The following is an 18402-nucleotide window of genomic DNA, read 5'->3' on the forward strand; positions in this document are numbered from 1 at the left end:
CACACTACGCTACACTGCCACCCATAGTTTAAGGATAACAAAAAAAAAACCCTGTGGGTTATTAAAATGACCTGAGAGGGTGAACAGTAGATCTACACGTGGTCTTTGTATGCTGTAGCTTTACTTAAACCCAGTTGTCACTCATTGTCTATCTAACTGGAAACGTCCTTCACTGAAGTGAAATTATAGCTTTTAATAAAAACATAGAAACAGAGCAGAATTCATACCAAATGATAGTTCACTCATGTTTTTTTATCTAAGTTTTAGTGTCAATTTTGGATCGATCCATAATTTTTATTTGCAATGAAGGATATACTAGATACAGTATTTTCCAATGACTGGCCAGTTTACAATGGCTGGCGCTATTCCAAATTGGTTCGAAAGCCCATGAACCCTTCAAGGGCAAGCCAAGGATTACTGCAATTTATATGGCATGTTGTGGTTCTATCACAGTTTTCACATTTGTGAACCTCATGAAGTAATTCACTGGTTTGATATATAAACCTACTGTAGCTTGTAATATTGAGGCACAAACATGCTTAAAAGGAAGAGGATGATTTCACATTTCTTTCACTGGACTGCAGAATCGAATCGCAGCAGATCTACAATGTTTTCAATCTTTGGTCAACATTTTCACTAAATCTGCCTTATCAAGCACTTGCAACAGTTTTTATAGGTGGCCTCTGTGAAATTCTCTGCAGTGTGCATTTTACATGAAGCAAATAAAAATGTAAGCTGCTGTTTTGTGAAGCATTTTATCAAGTGTCTTGTATAAAGCAGGAAAGAGACTTAAGATGATATGGCCATAGGATATTTTATTCAGGATTCGTCCAGAGGGATAGGCTCTTACCCACACAAACATAAATATACATTCAATAATAAATACTTGCATGTTTAGAACACACCAGTTTTTTTTTAAATTCACTGGTTTTGAAAAAATTCATGCCTTTTCCATACACATTAGATAGGTTTCAGCAACATAGCTGAATGGCAGATAATTAAAAACATCCAATAATGTGACTTTGTTCCCAAATGTTTTAACACAATCACATAAGTTTCACTGCACGAGACCAAAAGTAACAAAAAAACTAAATGAGTGAAGAAAACAATTGAGCAAATTACTGGGAAAAGACAATGGAAGGACAAATAAGCTATGAAACATGAAAAACTGTGAAACTGGAAAATTGGAATGTGCAAGAGACAGATGGGAAATAAGGCTGCAGTAGCTGCCGGCAGACTGGCAGAATGTTTATTCGCAATAGTCTCGGTTTATTACACTACTGAGTTTTTCGGACAATTAGACGCATTAAATCTTTGCAGGCTTCGTTGAACGTCTTTGTTCTGTGCGGTTCGCAAAGATGTGGGAGAACAAAACGTTTCAGAATGACCAAACAGTACAGAATAGCTTTAACTGAACTGGACCAAATTTTTATTTGCAAACAAATCCAAAGATTTATTAGCAATTGGGAAAAGTCGCCAATTTCATAAAATATCAAAGACGGCAAGTGGCAATTTCACCAAAGGATAGCCTGCACACTCGCAATGTGGAAGTTTAATTTTACTACTAGGAAGGTTACTAGCTATCGTTAGCTAACGGTAGTATATACAGTGCATAGAAGATTCAGTCATCACTGTATTTGATTACTGCTTGTTCCAGATTCTCAGAAAAAGTAGCCTGGCTAGCAGCTTTAATATTAAAATGACTTATTTTTAAAGCCAAAGTAGAAATTAAAATTTTGACTCAATCATTATGAACATCTCAGCTGTAAAAACAAAACTATTTTAAATGCAATAACCATTCTGCACCGCAGAGACCCGGATTCAATCCCTGGCAGCGGTACTTCCGGCTTGGTCAGATGTTCCTACGAACACAATTGGCAGTGTTCGCGGGTGGGAAGCCGGTGAGGGTATATGTCCTGATCGCTGCATTAGCGACTCCTACTGGTCGGTCGGGGTGCCTGTCCAGAGGGGAGGGGATCCGGGGGAGATAGCGTGAACCTCCGCGCACATTACGCTCTCCCGGTGAAACTCCTCACTGTCAGGTCAAAAGAAGCGGCTGGCGACTCCACATGTATCGGAGGAGGCATGTGGCAGTCTACACCCTCCCCAGACCGACAGAGGATAGCGCATCGACCAGGACTGTGGCTGGTCCACACGGGGAATTGGTATAACAACTAAATTGGGGAGAAAATGGGAGAAAAATGTCAATAAATAAATAAATAAATAACCATTCCAAATATTAAAACGTTTAAAACATTCTTTTATAGGCATCGAGATGGACAGATTCACTGATCATCCCAGTATGTGGGTTGGTATTTGATCATCTCAGTATGTGGGTTAGTATAGGGTATAAACACAAAACTTTTAGGTATAGCATCCTCTGTTAAATAAGGAGAGGGAAAATTATGTGGCAACTGAATATAATGCATTTTTTCAATTTACACTTATAATTACAGTTAGACTAGAGATTGTAATGTAATTAGCCATGCCCAACTCAAAAACTTGGCTGAGATGGGAAAACCCAAAAGTAACACATCATATGGGAATCCCTAGAGTGAGATAGCTACAGTGTAATGTACAGCTAGAAAGATTAATCCCACAGTGGAGATGAATAAGGTCAAATATACAATGAATTATGGACACAAAGGACCACATTCGTAAACTTTTGAGCCTGCTTGGTTTCTGAGGCGGAAGAAAATGAATGAGGATCAGCACAAGACTGAGATACGGTTTGAGGAGAGCTTGTGGCCATTTGGACAGATGTCTGATGAATGACTGTAGAGCTTACACTCCTGTGCCGGTAAATTAATATCACCAGTGAACTCCATGCTTGTGGTGTGCTGGAAAAAAGAAAGGGCTGAAGTCCATACTTGCCTAAACAACTGCCTAAAACAATTGCACATCTTGTAGGGTATTTACTTGAAATCAGGACATCCTGCCTGAGAGTGGGCAACATTCAGGGCATCACTGTAAATCATCATTATTAGGATAAAGCGAATACTGAGATATGCTCTACGTTTTCTTTTCGTTTTTTGTTTTTGCGAAGAAGATGAGCTGGTGGCTAAGGTGCTTCTGGTTCAGAGGCTCCCCTGGATGTGGAATTTCAGGAAGCAGTTGTGGTTCCGTGAGATGCAGAGGAAGACACAGCACTTGAGGCATCGTACCCGGGACGTCCGCTCACAGCCTCCGAACCGGCACCTGGCCCCCTCCCCCTCAGCTACCTGCTCGGGCCAGTGCCCCAAACCGTCATACCGAGCGGCGGCATCTGGGAGAGGGAGCGCAGGGCGGGGCGCTGGCGACACCGCTTCACCCCGACTGGGCAGTTTTGGAGCGGGAGGGTGCGGGGGAGCGGACTGGGGCGCACTGCGGCCGTTCGCGTGGATGAGCCCTTTTGCCACCTCGAGCCGAAACGCCATGAGACTGAGAGACTCGCGCGAGTCGCCGCGATCCCGTCTGTGCTGCAGCCAGGAGTTCACCAGGGCCAGGTCCGCGAGGTGCCAGAGCACGGACTGTGGCCACCGCGCAGGCGAGGAGGCGGTGAGCGGCGTGCGGTACAGGTTCAGCAGGTCTCGGTGCAGCTGGGCGTCCTTCTGAACGCCCTCAAAGTCCTTGATGAGAGAAAACTGGTGCGCCTGCCTCTCTGTCAAAGTAGAGAGTATGAAGCCTTGCTGGCAACGGAGCAGAGTCAACTTCCCATCAGAGCTCACAAACTCATCGCCCACCCCTCCTCTCACTCCCCCTACCCTCCCTGCGCTCCTCACTCCGCCCACAAGGAGGCGCTCCAGCACCGCCGGTGTACAAAGCTCCTCCTTGCAGAGAAACACTATCGCCTCCCCGCTTTCTTTGTTTTTGGGGATAATTCTCTGTAGCGTGTCCTCTCTGCCAGAGTCATCCGTGCTTACGTTCAAATCTAGGACCAAACCGCCAGCCCCGACTAGGACAGTACACTGCAATACAGGCCGAGGGTTTTTGAGGGATTTCTTTCTCCGGCATTGTCCCAAATGTAGAGGGTGCTGGTCTACACCATAGTTCCCTTCATGACTTAGTGCAAGACAGCCGGCTCGAACTCTGTCAAGCAAACCTCTAACCCGCCAGAGCGGGTCAGTATCACCTGAGGAGCTATTTGTGCTATTACTCAATTCCACAGGTCTTTGTGCATTTCCACGTGCGTTAGCGGCGTTGTGTGTTTGGTCCTCTAAGGTCGACACCTCGCCAGTTTCCTGCGCCCGCCTTTGCGTGTAATGCGCGCGACTGCGTGTGTTGTGTGTGTGCTCGATCCTCGCTGCGCCGGTCTGGGGGTCTGCACGCATCTCCGTGAGGCCAGCTGGCTCGCGGCTCTGCGGATCTGACCACTGCTCGCTGGCTCCGCCCCCAAGTTCGTCCGAGGGGACGCCGCGGTGGCCAACGGGGTTCGTTTTTCTCGAACCACGGGGCGCGTCTGAAGCGCCCCCGCGAGCTGCCGCCGCAGTTCCCTCAGGGTCCGGGCCTCCGCCGCTGGGCTGGGTCCCGGGCTCCTCCGCGCCGGCGACCTCCCCGTGTGCGTGCGGGCTGTGCCCACCCCCACCTACGTCCCCGGGGGTCTCCAGGTCCTCAGCTCGACGAGCCAGTCTCAGCTTCTTCGCCAACAGGAAAAACCGGGAGGCGGGCATGGCATCGGCAATCAGGGGCACTCTGGTGAAGTCCTGCCAGTACAACCGCTTATCCGGGAACTGAGCGGGCAGGGAGGGGAAAAGACAGGGAACGGGACACATGTGATAAGAGAAAGAGACGTTGCATTTCATTTAGATCAGCCTAGATTTAGCCCGTAGATCAGATACCGGCACGTACAAATAAAATGTAAGAATGTACAACATTCAGACTTCTCACTCCCAAGGACAGACTGGACACAAAGCTTGCACTGGCCTATATGAGCACAGCCATATCAAGCGCATTACACTAAAGTACCCAGAATTTACTAACCTTCAGTGTTCCCATTGCAATGTGAATTCCAACAAACTGAGCCACCTCTTTGGATGTGACTGAGTTGGGGGTTTCAGAGAAGGTGGGGGTACAGTGTGCAATTTCCTCCCACGTCTCCCAGTCCAAATACTGGGAGAAATATTCAACTGGGGTCAACTCTTTCCGTCCCCCTCCTCCGTTGCCCTCAGCCACAGAGCCACCCGGCCTCTCTACGACCGGAATACTAAGCCAGAGCAGGAAGTGGGAAATTAGTGTTAAAAGAAACAACCCCACAAACTCAAATAACTGGTCAGCATTCAACAACTTTTCCCAACTTTTATACACCTGGGCAATTTTGTGCATATTATTACCAAGGATGCATGAATCAGACATAGCCTGTTTTATCTACAAGTCTAAAATACAATTGATGAAACACAGAGATGGATATGGATACAATATTTTTAAAAGATGAAAAAAGAGACAATAAACATTATTTTTCATCAAGTTCGAGAGACCTTCCCTTTTCTAGTAAGAAGAAAAAGAAATACATGAAAGATATTCAGAAATGTATATTCAAAATAATGTGATTTGATCAGTGTCTGGCCTCCCTAAATGAACCAGTCTGCCCATCAATACGGGGCCTGATGTTCCGGTTCCCTAGCCAGGAAAGCCTATTGTATTGTTAATCAAGTCTCCTTGTTTTGAATAGTTCTTGATCACCCACTCCCACCCGCTATTCTATAATTGAGTACTATGGCGATCCGTGGCAACGACTTGTCATCTATGCTGACAACCTGCATTGTCCTTATGATAAATTGACCGAAACCAGCTTGGCGGCAGTCATGGTTGATGTGCTAGTGTTTGAGGCTTGAGTGGATAATCTTACACACTCCTGAGATCCATTTGCAGAACCCAATGATCATTCCTGAGATTACTGCTTTTCTAAGGAGACTTACAAGGGTACGCACTGATCATGATTAAGACTACGAGTTTGTTATGCATGCCTGAGGCCACGGACCACCTGAGATTGAGATCGTCCTGGGAAATAAAGCAAGCATTAAACACAAATGTGAAAAAAGAAGCTGAAATAACAGCTTAAATTTAAACAGGCAAAATACCGCAAAAACAGGAGTGCATCTTGTGCTGTGATCACTACTGTCACCCCCAGTGGGCTAATCCTTTATCAATAAAACTAAAATGATTGCTTGTGACTGAAGGAATCTATATTTTGAGCTCCACTTTTGGAATAACAAATGTTTGTAGCCACAAAGTAGAAAATAAGAGGCCATGGAAAGTACTTGGAAAAAACATTAGATGAAAGTGGTGGTATTTTTCTCAACAGCACGCAATGTTCTTATAGACTACAAACAAGAAATTGTGAGCAATTAGCATCTTTACATCATTATGTTGTGTTATGTAATGATTGCACTGAATTTGCAAAATGAGCTAGGGAATCTGGCCAGAATTTGCAGAGAAACTTTTGTGAATAGCAAAGAGCATTAAAGCCATAACAAAAGGCCTTTAGCCAGTTCACTGAGGCCTATACGTGCCCAGGAACGTACTTATCAACGGGATAAGTGACATTCAAATTAAAACAGCAGAAGCTGAAGTCTTGTTAGCTCATTACAGGGAACTGTGTGGACTCTGCCTCTTCTCCCTGTGTACGTGTGAGTTTCCTCAATTGTACTCCGGTTTCCTCCCACAGTCCAAACACATGCAGATTAGGCTAGCTGGAGAGTCTAAAATGCCCACAGGTACGAGTGTGTGAGGGAATGGTGGGTGAGTGCTCTGTAATGGATTGGCAATCTGTCTGGGGTGTATTCCTGCCTCTCACCCAATGCATGCTGGGACATGCTTTATGTACCCAATCCCCCACCACCACCACCCAGACCAGGAACATGCAGCAATGGGAACACACAAACAAAGCAGGATATATTGTATACAATCAGAAAACATTCAAAAATAAAAAGTAAAATTGATACTGTGTGGTAAACATGCGAGCAAACTTTAAAGCAAACTTACCTAAATCTTGAACGCTCAAGATTTTTGCTTGTGAGTTTGCCTGTGCCACTGCTACTGCCTTCATGGTAACAGGCCATGGCAAAGGCTTCCTCCTCAGGCTCAGAATCAGAGCTGTCTGAGTATTCCACATCAGATGTTTGCACGAGGAATTCTAGAAGCTCCTGTGTGTTCTGCTGCCCTGTGTTCAGTTCACCTGTTGGAAGATTGATAAGAATCAATTTTCCTTCATTGGCACAAATTACCCAGCTTCCATCCACCTCCAAAGTGCTCTGTCCTTGATTTTGAGTACCAATAATTTTGTTTATTTGACAGAAATTGAGTATGGGAGCCAAAATTTTATTATTGTATTAATTCTACCTTACAAACTCCACACCTTTTGTGCCCCGCTTGCCAGGCAGTAATGGGTGGGGTAGATAAACAGGTCCATGAAAATCAACATAATAATTTACCTTCTCCAGTACAAACAAACACATCTGGCTGTGATCCTGTCTGTATGAGCCTCTCTCTGCTCTGTTCACATTCTTCATTTTCTGCAGCACCCTGCTCTGCCCCACACCCTGGGGGCACAGACACCCCTGCAGAGGGGGCGGGGGGAGAAAGTGTGGTTAACTTAAAACACCAAAACTATCTGAACAGATGTTGTAAGATGTAATGCTGTTGAAAGTTATTATGTTTTGACACAGTGAACTCAATCCTTACAGATCCCATCGCTGTCTGTGAAAGAGCCAGGATGGAGGTCTGATACCAGTGGTCCATCTGCGCTGGTATGGCCTTGGTCAACTTGCTGATTCAGCGCCGCTGACCTAGACACCAGCAAAACTGAGAGACCATGTTCTCTTTGAGGAGGATCCAATGCCACCTCCCTCTCCTCCTCCTTCACCCGAAAGACTATGCACTGCTCGCCACCAGGAACCCCAATGTCAAGAGCCAATGGAGAAGCACTGACTGCGCCTTCCCTTTCCCCATCTCCTCCACCTTCTCTGTCATCAAGTAGCATAGCCTCAGAGTCTGTGACAGATAAGAGGAATCAATCAGTTTACAATGTGGATGGCTTTAAATAGATTGATAGTCCTGAACTGCAACTAGACAGAATTTGTGAAGTGAAGGTCAGAGGGCTGACGAATACATTTTTCAATGACCAGTTCTGACAATATGACCTACAGTAAATAGTACTCATAAAAATGTCACCAACTGAAGATTAAAGGAAGTTAACTTGGAATATTAACTTGGAAGTTAGCCTTTGCCTAAATAATCTTGCCAAGCTGTTTTTGGGAAGGAACTCTTGCATTTATTTGTCAAAGGTAGGGGTACCTAAGTCAAACCTAAGGACAAATTGTGTCAACTGAATTCAGGCCAAAATTTGGATGGTAACAGCTAATTTACATTGCCAGTGGACCTACCTGCACAAATGTTGCCCTCAACCCTCATCTCTTCATCTGGCAACTCTGCATGTCCACATCCTGGGAACTCTTGGGGCTCGTCCAAAACGAGAGGATTCTCTTCCTTCACTAAAAACACCCGAACTCCTCCCCGCTGCTCGTAGGGTTGAACCTGACCAACAGCGGCTCCTCTCTTCCTTGCCGGTGCAGCTGATGGGCCATTTTGGCAAGGCACCAAATTTGAGGAGAAGTCCTCTACCTTAATCACCTGACCTGTCACAGCCCCCATTAGTGCCATTCCACTGGCTCTGTTTTGGGGACCCGTTTCCAACCCGAAGCCCAGGGAGGCACGATTCACCTGCTTTGAGTGAAAAAGTTACTGATCAGGCACTGACATTAATATTCAGCCGCCTAACGTAAGTTTAATGTTGTAGAGGTAAGTCTGACTGCATTTCAGTTATAACAAGCTTTACTTTAGGCTCTGACATTTGATATTGGTAAACACCAGTCATATTTATACCATTTTAAGATGATGCATTTACACTACTTTTTTTTATCATTTTCAAAATTATCTATTGAAGAAAGATAACACTCACCAGTCTACTGTCATTCCGCAGTTCATTCTGGCATTGCTCCATGTCTCCCTCATCCCTCTGTCTACCGGCAAAGAACCTCTCAAACAGGATAGAGGGAGACTGGCAATCCCCTGGGACTCTGACTTGGTCTTCTGTTCCCTCTACTTCCATCCCCTCCTCCGTTTTTAAAACCTCCACACTTGTGGTGACAGACTCCAGCTCAAAAACAATCTGCTCATCAGAGGACTCCTCTAATGATGCTGGGAGACAGGACTCAGAGATGCCTGTGCCCAACAGGAGCTCCCCCTGCTGACACCTGGGTCCTATATTCTGAGGCTGGAGGTGGACTTTAAAGGGAGGAGGTCTGGAATGGTGGAAAAGCTCTGCTCCTTCCTCTTCCTTGATCGGGGAATCGCTGGAGAGTGACTGCAGCTGAAAGATCACCGGGCACCCTTCTGTCCCTGCCTCAGATTCCGTTTCTCTTGTGATCTCTAACCCAATCCTCCTTCTCCCTCCTCTCTGGTCCCCGCCCCTCCCTCTCCTTCTGCCGCTCCTCCCCGTACTCTCCCTCTCTAGCCTTCTCCTCCCTCCTTCCCTCCTCTCCACTTCTACCTCCTCTTCTTCCTGCTTGATTTCAATGCAATCTGCAGAACAGGAGCTCACTTGTGTTGCAGCTACACTGACATTTGCATTCAAGTCCTGATTCTTCGTTTGAAGAGTGTGGGTGTCTGCAGATTTCAGCAGGCTTAATTGGGTTGTTTCCGTGCTTAAATAGCAAGAAGCTGTATGGGAGACTTCTGGAATGCCATCCAATGAATGAGTGCCATCCTGGGATAAGGTGCTGCCCTCCATACTTTGGTCTCCAACAGTGACTATGTCCACCTCAAGTAGCAGCTCCTCCTTTATGTCTTCCCCTGTGACACTTTGGGGTTTGTGAACAGAGGTAGTGAGCTGGAGACTGCCAGAGGTATCTTCCTCGGCCTTGTTTTTCTCTTCAAATTCCCTTCCCTCATTCTGTCCTTCTTCTTTAGCAGTCTCCAGTTGTTGGAAGTTCTGCAGTTGTGCTCTGGATGAGGGATGGAGTGACTGCTCACAGTTATGACCGCCTGTGGGCGTAGCTTGGAAGGATTTATCCAGACTTGGAGAAAAGACACATACAGAACAGGGAGATGTCGGAACGGCAACCGGTGGAGCATCCTCCGTAATCTTTACTCCACTTTGCATTCTGTTATGGCTGTTATCTTCGGCACAATCCTTGGAGAAGTTCATACTGCCATTAAACTCCTCCCTTTGCTGTGTTTTTAAGTCCTCTGAATGTTCATTAGCACTTGCACACAAGTCTGAGGTAATGCTTGGCACAGACTCCTTGATGCTCTCCCCATTGACTGTTCCTCCTCCGTCTTTACCTTCAACTTCGACGCAGGCAGTAGCAAGGGACAGGGATGGGGAGGGGTTCAGGGCTGGGAAAGAGACTCGCTCAACTTTATCACCTAATCCAATTTCCCCCATTTCCGCCTCCATATCCCAATCCGTTGCAACCTGTATCCCAAAATTGTCTGGGTGGATTGTATTTCCTAGCACGCTCTCACTTAACTTTGGTGTCTGGACAAGATCTACAGGTAGGCCCATTTCGCCACCCAAACCAGCCAACCTAGCGTCCCCTTCTGGACTCCGCAAGGCACCCTCTCCTGGGACTGGCAGAATGGGGGTTTTGTCAGCTCTATTGTCACCCAAACTGGTTAAGTCCCGTCCTTGGCCCGATGTTTCTTGGGTCAGGCTTTCCGCGCCCAACCCAAGAGCGGTTTCCCTTTCTGTCCTTGAGATACCCCCACAAACACTGCCACCCGAATTGCATTTTCCAGGCCCGTTTCCCAAGGTATGCACAGCTGCCTTGTGCTCCTCCAACGGTAAAACCTCAGAGAATCTCTCACCACAATCCGCGCACGCAAGTGCCCGGCGAGCATGCGGGGACCCCAGGGCTGTTTCAGCTGCCCCAGCCAAGGAGGCTTTGCGCTTACGGTTAGTCTTAGGCTTTACCTGAATGGGGGGTGACGATGGGGATGGAAGAAGGTGAGGAAGCAGTGATACGGCCTGTTTTTGCTTTCTTTTCGTTTGGGGTTTTGGCTGTTTTTGACTTTGCTTTTTTTGCTGCTGTTGTTGTGCTTTTTTGAGTTTTTGCTGTTTTTTCATCGCCGGTGTCTGAGGGTCTTGTGGGGGTTTAAGAGCTTGAGATGGACAGGACAGGAGTCGCTGCGGCTGCTGTTGGGTCTTACTGGGATCCAATTTGTGAACCTTTAATTGGGGTTGTTTGTGTCCTTTCAGTAATAGCAGGGAATGCTGCTTTATTTTTTCTTTATCTCTATTTTCTGCAACTTGATTTTTCTGTTTCTTATTCTGATCTTGAACTTTCTCTTGTTTTTTCCTACGCTTCTTTTCGGGCGGTGTTCCTTCCTTTTCACTTCGCTGTCCCCTTTTGGGTACTAGCTTTTTCTTTTTTTCTATTCGCATTGGCGCTTTCTCCTCATTTTGCTCCAACCGATTTTGACCCACTACACATTTCTGCACTTTCTTTTTTGTTAGGGGCACTTGTTGCACCTTCTCTTTCACTGACACTATTTGTTGAATTTGCTGATGCGCCATCTTGTCCTGTGGTAAAACCTGAGTCTTGACGTTTTTTCCTTCCACTGTTTTTTGCTGTAGCTGCACCTTCTGCACCAACTGTGGTGTAGCCTGCATCTTTTGTTGTTCGTGGCCCCTGTCGACCGTTAGACAAATGTGGTGCGTCTGAACTGGCTTCTGCTTCCTGGACTGTTTTACCTTCTCTGGAGCAATGAACCGCACAACAAGACGCTCCTTCTTTGACCGCGGGCTTTTTGTGCGTTTGGCTTTTGACTGAGTCTCGCAGTGCTGTACTAGGTCCTTACCCTGTTGTGCGTGCCCTGGGAATTCCCACTCACTCTTTAAAGGTTGGGAACGCTTTGCCGACTTCCCTTCCGGTGTCGTCTTCTTCGATTGTGTCCGTTGACCTCCTTTCACCAGTTTTTTTGCCAGAATAGGCGGGGATGTCGGACTCTCTTGTACCGGTTCTATGGTTTTATTTTCTGACCGCTTAGACAAACTTTGCACCTTCAGGGTGTGAAGTTGGATTTCTTGGTGCTGACTTGTGTCCCGCTCTGGTCCCCCTGGCGGAAGTAAAGACTGACATAGTGTTGGTGCAAGTTGCTGCGTTTGTTTTGAGGTTTTCTCCTTTTCCCCAGGATTGTTTCCTGATAGTTGCTGAGAATGTTCAAGTTTTTGACCAGTTTCTCTGTCTTTTTCAGCTGCTATTTGTTGCAGGCTTGCTCCTTTGCTCTTGTTCCGAGGGTGTGTTTCCACCTGTTCCAACGTCTTTGTCTGTTTCTCTGTCTGCTCTAATTCTGCGGTTTTCACCTGTTCCAATTCTAAATCTGAAGTCTCCACTTGTACCTGTGCCAGTGTTAATTCATCAGTTTCCATTCGGGCCTGGGCCAGATCTAACTCTGCAGATTCCATGTGAACCTGTGTCAGATCCAATTCTGCTGTATCCACCTGAACCTCTGTCAATTCTAATTCCACTGTTTCCACCTGCACCTGTGTCAGTTCCAATTCAACTGTTTCCATTTCTAACTGTGTCTGCTGAACTTCCGAAGCATCTACTTGCAAATGTGCCTCCCCTAATTCTACAGTCTTTAACTGTCCCAGATGTTCTAGCTGCATCAGCTCTACATGTTCTTGTGTCTGCTCAAGTACCACCGTTTCCATGTGTGCTTGGGTCAGGTCTAGTTCCAATGTTTCTGCCTGTAACTGCATCTGTTCCACTCCAATTACCTTCCTCTGCCCCTGTGTCTGTTCTGGTTCCAACACTTCAATCTGCCTCTGTGTTTGTTGTTCTCCTAATGTTTCGATCTCTTCTTGTGTCTGTTCTAGAACCAGTGTTTCAGGCGCCCTCTGTTCTGTCTGTACATCAGCCAGTGTTTCCGGTGGCCTCTGTTCTAGACATAACGTTTCAGTCTGTTCCAGTGTCTGTTCTAGAACAAGTGTTTCAGGTGCCATCTGTTCTAGACACAATGTTTCAGTCTGTCCCTGTGTCTGTTCTAGAACCAGTGATTCAGGCGCCCTCTGTTCTAGACATAATGCTTCGGTCAGTCGTTGGGCCCATTCTAGTTCCTTTGTCTGTTTCTCCACCACTTCCTGTCCCATCGTTTCTCTCTGTACTTGCATATGCTCCGGCCCCATTATCTCCATCTTGTCTTTTACCTGTTCTTGACCCAATGTGGAAATCAACTCCTGCATCTGCTCCTGTCCAAGCGTTTCAATCTGCTGTAATGGCTGGCCTTGTGCGAATGTCTGCATGTGTTGCAAGGCCTGTGCAGGCAGACAAATCTCTGTGTGGGTCTCCACAGGCTGGCCTTCATTTTGATGGTCCCTCTTTGCTGCAATACTGTTTTGCAAGGTCTCTCTGTTGTGGGAATGTTTGAGCTTCATGTGCTGCAGCCTTGTCTTTGCAGTCTTGAAGATTCCGTCACACAAGGAGCATGAAAAGGTTATGGCAGGTTTACCTGTAGATACAATTCAAGCTGAAAATCAACACTCAACCTTACATGTAATATTTAGCACAACAGGAACAATCATAAGGTGTGTAACAAATAACTGAAGCAGGGTATTCCCAAACAAAATTGATTACTTGTAATCTTTTACATTATCCTTTCACAGTACATAAAACTGCACTGAATGAAAAATTGCTGTGGTAAATACAGCCATTACAGGTTCTTTACAATACTAGGAATGTGGAAGTAATATTTGATGCATCCCCATATATTTGATACAACCCCATGCTGGAAAAAAATAAAACTTATTCAATTTTGTTGACTTAATGTTTCATTTATTTACACTAACACACAGGAAATAGGGCAGTTTTTTATTTTTAAAAAATACATTTCTTACAGAAAGCATAAAGCAGAAAGCTGTCACCTTGGACAACATTATTACCTAATATTAATAATCTTCATCTCCCCTGAATATTCAGTCCCAGACTACACAATGTATCACTTCACCAAGCACTAGTCCTTCTGCTGGATACATAACACTAAATTCTAAAGACTCAAATTCATAGAAGCATATTATATCACCAAATGCATCGTACTTTAATGTAATAAACTCTGGAGTTTTCTAGCAGATGACCAACAACATGCTTCACGGGACGATGAAGATGGTAACCATGAGAAATTTAAAAAAATAATAAAAATTAAATAAACCTGTTAAAGACACTAATGAACAAAGGTTACCAGAATCAAAAATTAGTCTGACATAATTACAAGATGATGTCCTTATGCCCCAGTAAAATATTGAGCAGTATGGTCCAACACATATCTACAGCTGTATTTTGGAGCTATACAGACATTTTCTGTCAAATGTCAAACCTTAAATTTAATAGCAAAGCATTATGGACATTTCAACGGATGAAACCAAGGGTGCCACGTGTTAGTTTCGGGTTCAGCAAGGAATATACACACAAAGCCAAAGGACTCACCCTGTGAGCTGGCACCCAGCCTCTTAATGTGTGTGGCCTCTCCGGTGGGGGTCAGGAGTACAGTCCCTCCCCCGTCCCCATCCGCTTCCTCTGCCGTGTGCGTAAGCAGGTGCTTCTGGAGAGCCTTGGACATGCTGAACCTCTTCCCGCAGTCCTTGCACACATAGGGCCTCTCCCCGGTGTGCGTGCGCTGGTGGTACTTCAGCAGGGTCAGGGTCTTGCAGGGCTTCCCGCAGTCCGCGCAGGTGTAGCCATGCAGGCCGAAGTGGACCTTCTTGTGGATGGTCAGCTCGGAGGACCGGCGAAAGGCCTCGCCGCAGATGGGGCACTTGAACGGCTGCTTCTCCGTGTGGGCCCGCTGGTGGGCCATGAGCTCAGTGGAGCAGGTGAAGTGGCGGTCGCAGACGTAGCAGGCGAAAAGGGCGTCCCCCAGCATGCACTGCTCGTACTCGGCCGGGTGACTCTGCTTCAGGTGGCGCTCCTTGCTCTTGTGGTCGCTGAAAATGATGTGACACTCCAGGCACTGCAGGGAGAGCTGGGCAGCTAGTGGGAGAGAGAGAGACAGCCAAGCTTGATCTTTATCTGGGGAGGGAGGGAGAAGGTCTGACTAGACCAGATCAGCTATAAGACAAACTGAAATGTGCCATATGACCATCAGACATAAATACTGACTGCTGAGATCACCACACCACTTAAATTCAAATGCCAATTAACAATTAATTTAATTCCCTTGTAACACAAAATAAAGTTTGATAATAATAATGAGCTTTAACAAAAATGTTGTAAGTTGTTTCTGCATGTAAGAAATAACTTACATATTTAATACTTTTGTATTCAAAGTTAAGGACAAAGCATATTCAAGTTAGACGCAATGGAGGCCTCATAAAGGAAGCCTCAAGATGTTTCACAGGCATGCGATTGGTTGAACCCAGGATCTGTATGCGACTGGTTACCCACTGGGAAATATATTCTGGGTTCTAGGACTTTCTGTGAGCCCACAGAAAAAGATGTGCGCATGGACATTGTCAGTATTACACTGATATCCTTTGCATTTATCTTTTCTTATAAAATACATTCATACATTTAACCTCATTATCAGACTGAACTACATTTATGGTGGAGAAGCACATTATTATTATTTTTTAATCTCCTGTCTTAGAACACTTACAGGTGGGTGGCAACAGGAAGTGCTTGGTCATGTCTATCTTCAGTGGCTCCAGTCTGTCTTTCTTTGCTGGAATGTCCTTTTTGACATTACGGACTGCTGCCACCTTCGTCTCCACTTTCAATCCCTCCAAGGTCAGGCCAGGCGCAACATTTTGGGGAGGACTGGGCACTGTTTCTGTTAACTTGGCCACGCCTCCTTCCGGAGGCGTCTGCTCCTCAGCGGCCCCACATGCCACCTCCATGGCTTGTGGCCCCCCGTCACCTCTCCCGTAGAGGGAGGGGCTTGCAAGCGCAATCCAAATGGAGATCAACCTCTGTGAACAAGAAGATTTTTGTCACTCAGAGGTTAAGCATGACCATAGAGTGCCTGTCCGAAAAACAAAATTGCATGAAACAACATATTGACTTGTATGATACAAACATGGAACAGGGAGCATGTACCACACACTTGTTGTGCTCACAAGTGCACCCATTTAGTGTAATAACGGTTCACAAAAGAATTGTGAGACCAAGGTCATACCATGTACTAGATGATGGTCAATACTGTGCACTAGAGTATACAGCTAAACTTTAGAAAACTCTAGTTTTCTTTGTTGTAAAAGAGATAGCTAATTGTTTATACATTTACAAACTACTTGGTTTGGTAAACCACGGCTGAAATTCAACTGGCATTCACTATATCCCGGGGTGGTCTAAAGGCTTCAAGATCAATGTGACACCACCCCAATATTTAACTGCCAACATGAGAATTCACAATTCAACGACTTCCACAGAACCAAAAACTGCACGCGATCATTGTGCTGAATGTAGCCATTAGAGCGTACGCCTAAATGAGACGCTTTTGAATTTGATATTAGGCGCGAATTTCAGTGGCTTGTATTAGAGTAATACAGTAATTTTAGATAACATAAACGGCGTAGTGATTTTCAAAAATATGAATTACCTATACCTAGCAACTTTCAAGTCTCGTAGAATGTTTTTCCACATCGTTACAACATGAATGGCAGTGAATGACGTCTGTCTGGACAAAACGTAAACAACGATATCTCAAAAATAAAGCAATTTTTGAAAAATGGTCGAAGTTTATGTAAACTATGTGGCCAATCTTGACAATGGACACTGACATGTAGTAACACTGGTATGGTCCTTTAAGTGATATTTGCAAATATACTGACACAGGGCGGTGCACGTCAGGCTGTCTCTCTTCTGAATGCTAGGGGAGCAAATTATACGCAGCCAGACCGCAATTAAAGACACATGTTTTAGGAAACCTTACAACCCATATCCAGTTAACTAACTGAAGAACAGCTAAACGCCGGTTACAGAAGCACAATTCATATTGTATTCAAAGAAATTGCACAAAGGAAAACAACAATACAAGCGCTTGATATTTCACTGACACAAGAATAGCACAATGAATGAATAGCCCTAGAAATACTTCTCGCGGCTGACTACTATAGAAATAAAATTATTGTGATAAAATGACACAGACCTTTCTTCTACCTTGTTAGCTTATGATTTTTGTGATCTGTAGACGATAGGTTAATTTCAGTCTCCGGGATTATTTTTACATCTTTCTTAGCCCCCTATTTCTGCTTGTTGGTGGCTGCCTTCCATTTAACCAGAGGATTTATCCGAAACTGATTTTCTGATTTAAAAAAATGAACACGAGAATACGGCATCATCAAAACACGATATATACTTATCTATGCAGTTGCTACACTGATTTGCTACCTATCTATCTGCTTTCTTCCGTCTAGACCTGTTCTTCGCGTCGCATTACACACAAAGCCACTCCGTGAGCAGAGGACAGGGTGATGACGTCAGAGCAGCCAATCACCTGACGAGTAATTATGTAAGCTGGGAAACGTAGTTCTCTAATCCCAACGCTATGTGCGAATTTGCAGTAGCGGTTTCCGCTTCACTAATTATGGTTTGCTCAATTCCAGCACTAAAACATGAAAGGAGTTTTTTTTTTTTTTTTTTGAATTATGGCCACTACCTTGACTATGAACGTCTCAAAACACCTTTTGTGACAGCTGTGCTTCAACAGAGAGAAAATGCAAATACATTTTAACTTCAAAGTAATTACCTGAATCCAAACATATTACCTGCACATTATCTTTTATATATACAGTATTGCAGACTTATTGTTACTGCTACAACTGTGTTTAACACATTATTTAGCGGCACTAACATACTTGAATATGGATTTGGCCCCCTGTGTGGTTTCATTTGTTTTCTCACTTCAAATGAATCCACTCTGTAACTCAAGGGTAGAGTAAGACTGCTGCAGGTTTTGAGCAAGTACCTCCCTCATTTATCATGTGACATGTTTTATTCATCTTTATTCATGCATCCTACACAATACAAAATTATAAAATGAAATGTTGCAGACAGAAGAAGCGAAGAAAGAATTTTACAAATTAAGCTATAGCCTCATTTCACTTATTAGAAATGTGTTATTAGAAAGAGGTGAAGAAATCATTTGACCAGTTCTATCATTAATTGGAAATATGTCCCCTCTGTATGCAATCAATTTTTCCATGGAATAACAAATAGGACCTCACTGATTTGTCATCTCTCCGTCACCTAGACTTCAGAAGATGACAGGGTGGCGAGTGACTGTATACGGTAGGAAGTGTATTACACCACTAGGTGGAATACACTCCCTGTCGAAGTGAAAAGCTCATATGATTTTTCTGATGATGATGATGATGGTGATGTTGATAATAATAATAATAATAATAATGATAATAATAATAATAATAAT

At 44.8% G+C, this 18402-nt stretch overlaps 1 protein-coding gene across 5 annotated transcripts; it reads right to left on the minus strand.

Annotated features, from left to right (window-relative positions):
* Positions 1-795: 795 nt before the first annotated feature.
* Positions 796-17457, minus strand: LOC118234298. Of its 5 annotated transcripts, none has more exons than XM_035430770.1 (10): positions 17133-17457; positions 15631-15943; positions 14463-15005; positions 8936-13491; positions 8361-8697; positions 7660-7968; positions 7410-7535; positions 6961-7153; positions 4960-5182; positions 796-4709 (listed from the first exon to the last, which is right to left on the minus strand). In XM_035430770.1, exons 2-10 carry the CDS (start codon positions 15869-15871, stop codon positions 3078-3080), a joined length of 8160 nt encoding a protein of 2719 aa, XP_035286661.1. In that variant the 5' UTR covers positions 15872-15943; positions 17133-17457; the 3' UTR covers positions 796-3077. The 5 variants fall into 5 exon arrangements, with proteins under 5 accessions (XP_035286661.1, XP_035286631.1, XP_035286643.1 ...); XM_035430740.1 differs by having other exon boundaries at positions 8361-8700; XM_035430752.1 differs by having other exon boundaries at positions 8361-8700; positions 15631-15996.
* Positions 17458-18402: the final 945 nt, after the last annotated feature.

This window comes from Anguilla anguilla, chromosome 1 (assembly GCF_013347855.1).
Source record: "Anguilla anguilla isolate fAngAng1 chromosome 1, fAngAng1.pri, whole genome shotgun sequence".
NCBI lineage: Eukaryota > Metazoa > Chordata > Actinopteri > Anguilliformes > Anguillidae > Anguilla > Anguilla anguilla.

Bases quoted from the DNA above. Each gene is read 5' to 3' on its own strand.
- LOC118234298 (XM_035430740.1), bottom strand. From the start codon at position 15,871: ATGGAGGTGGCATGTGGGGCCGCTGAGGAGCAGACGCCTCCGGAAGGA. The intron at 15,006-15,630 runs GTAAGTGTTCTA...CTCTCCCACTAG, and splicing joins CTTCCTGTTGCCACCCACCT to CTGCCCAGCTCTCCCTGCAG. The intron at 8,701-8,935 runs GTGAGTGTTATC...TTTCACTCAAAG, and splicing joins TGCGGAATGACAGTAGACTG to CAGGTGAATCGTGCCTCCCT.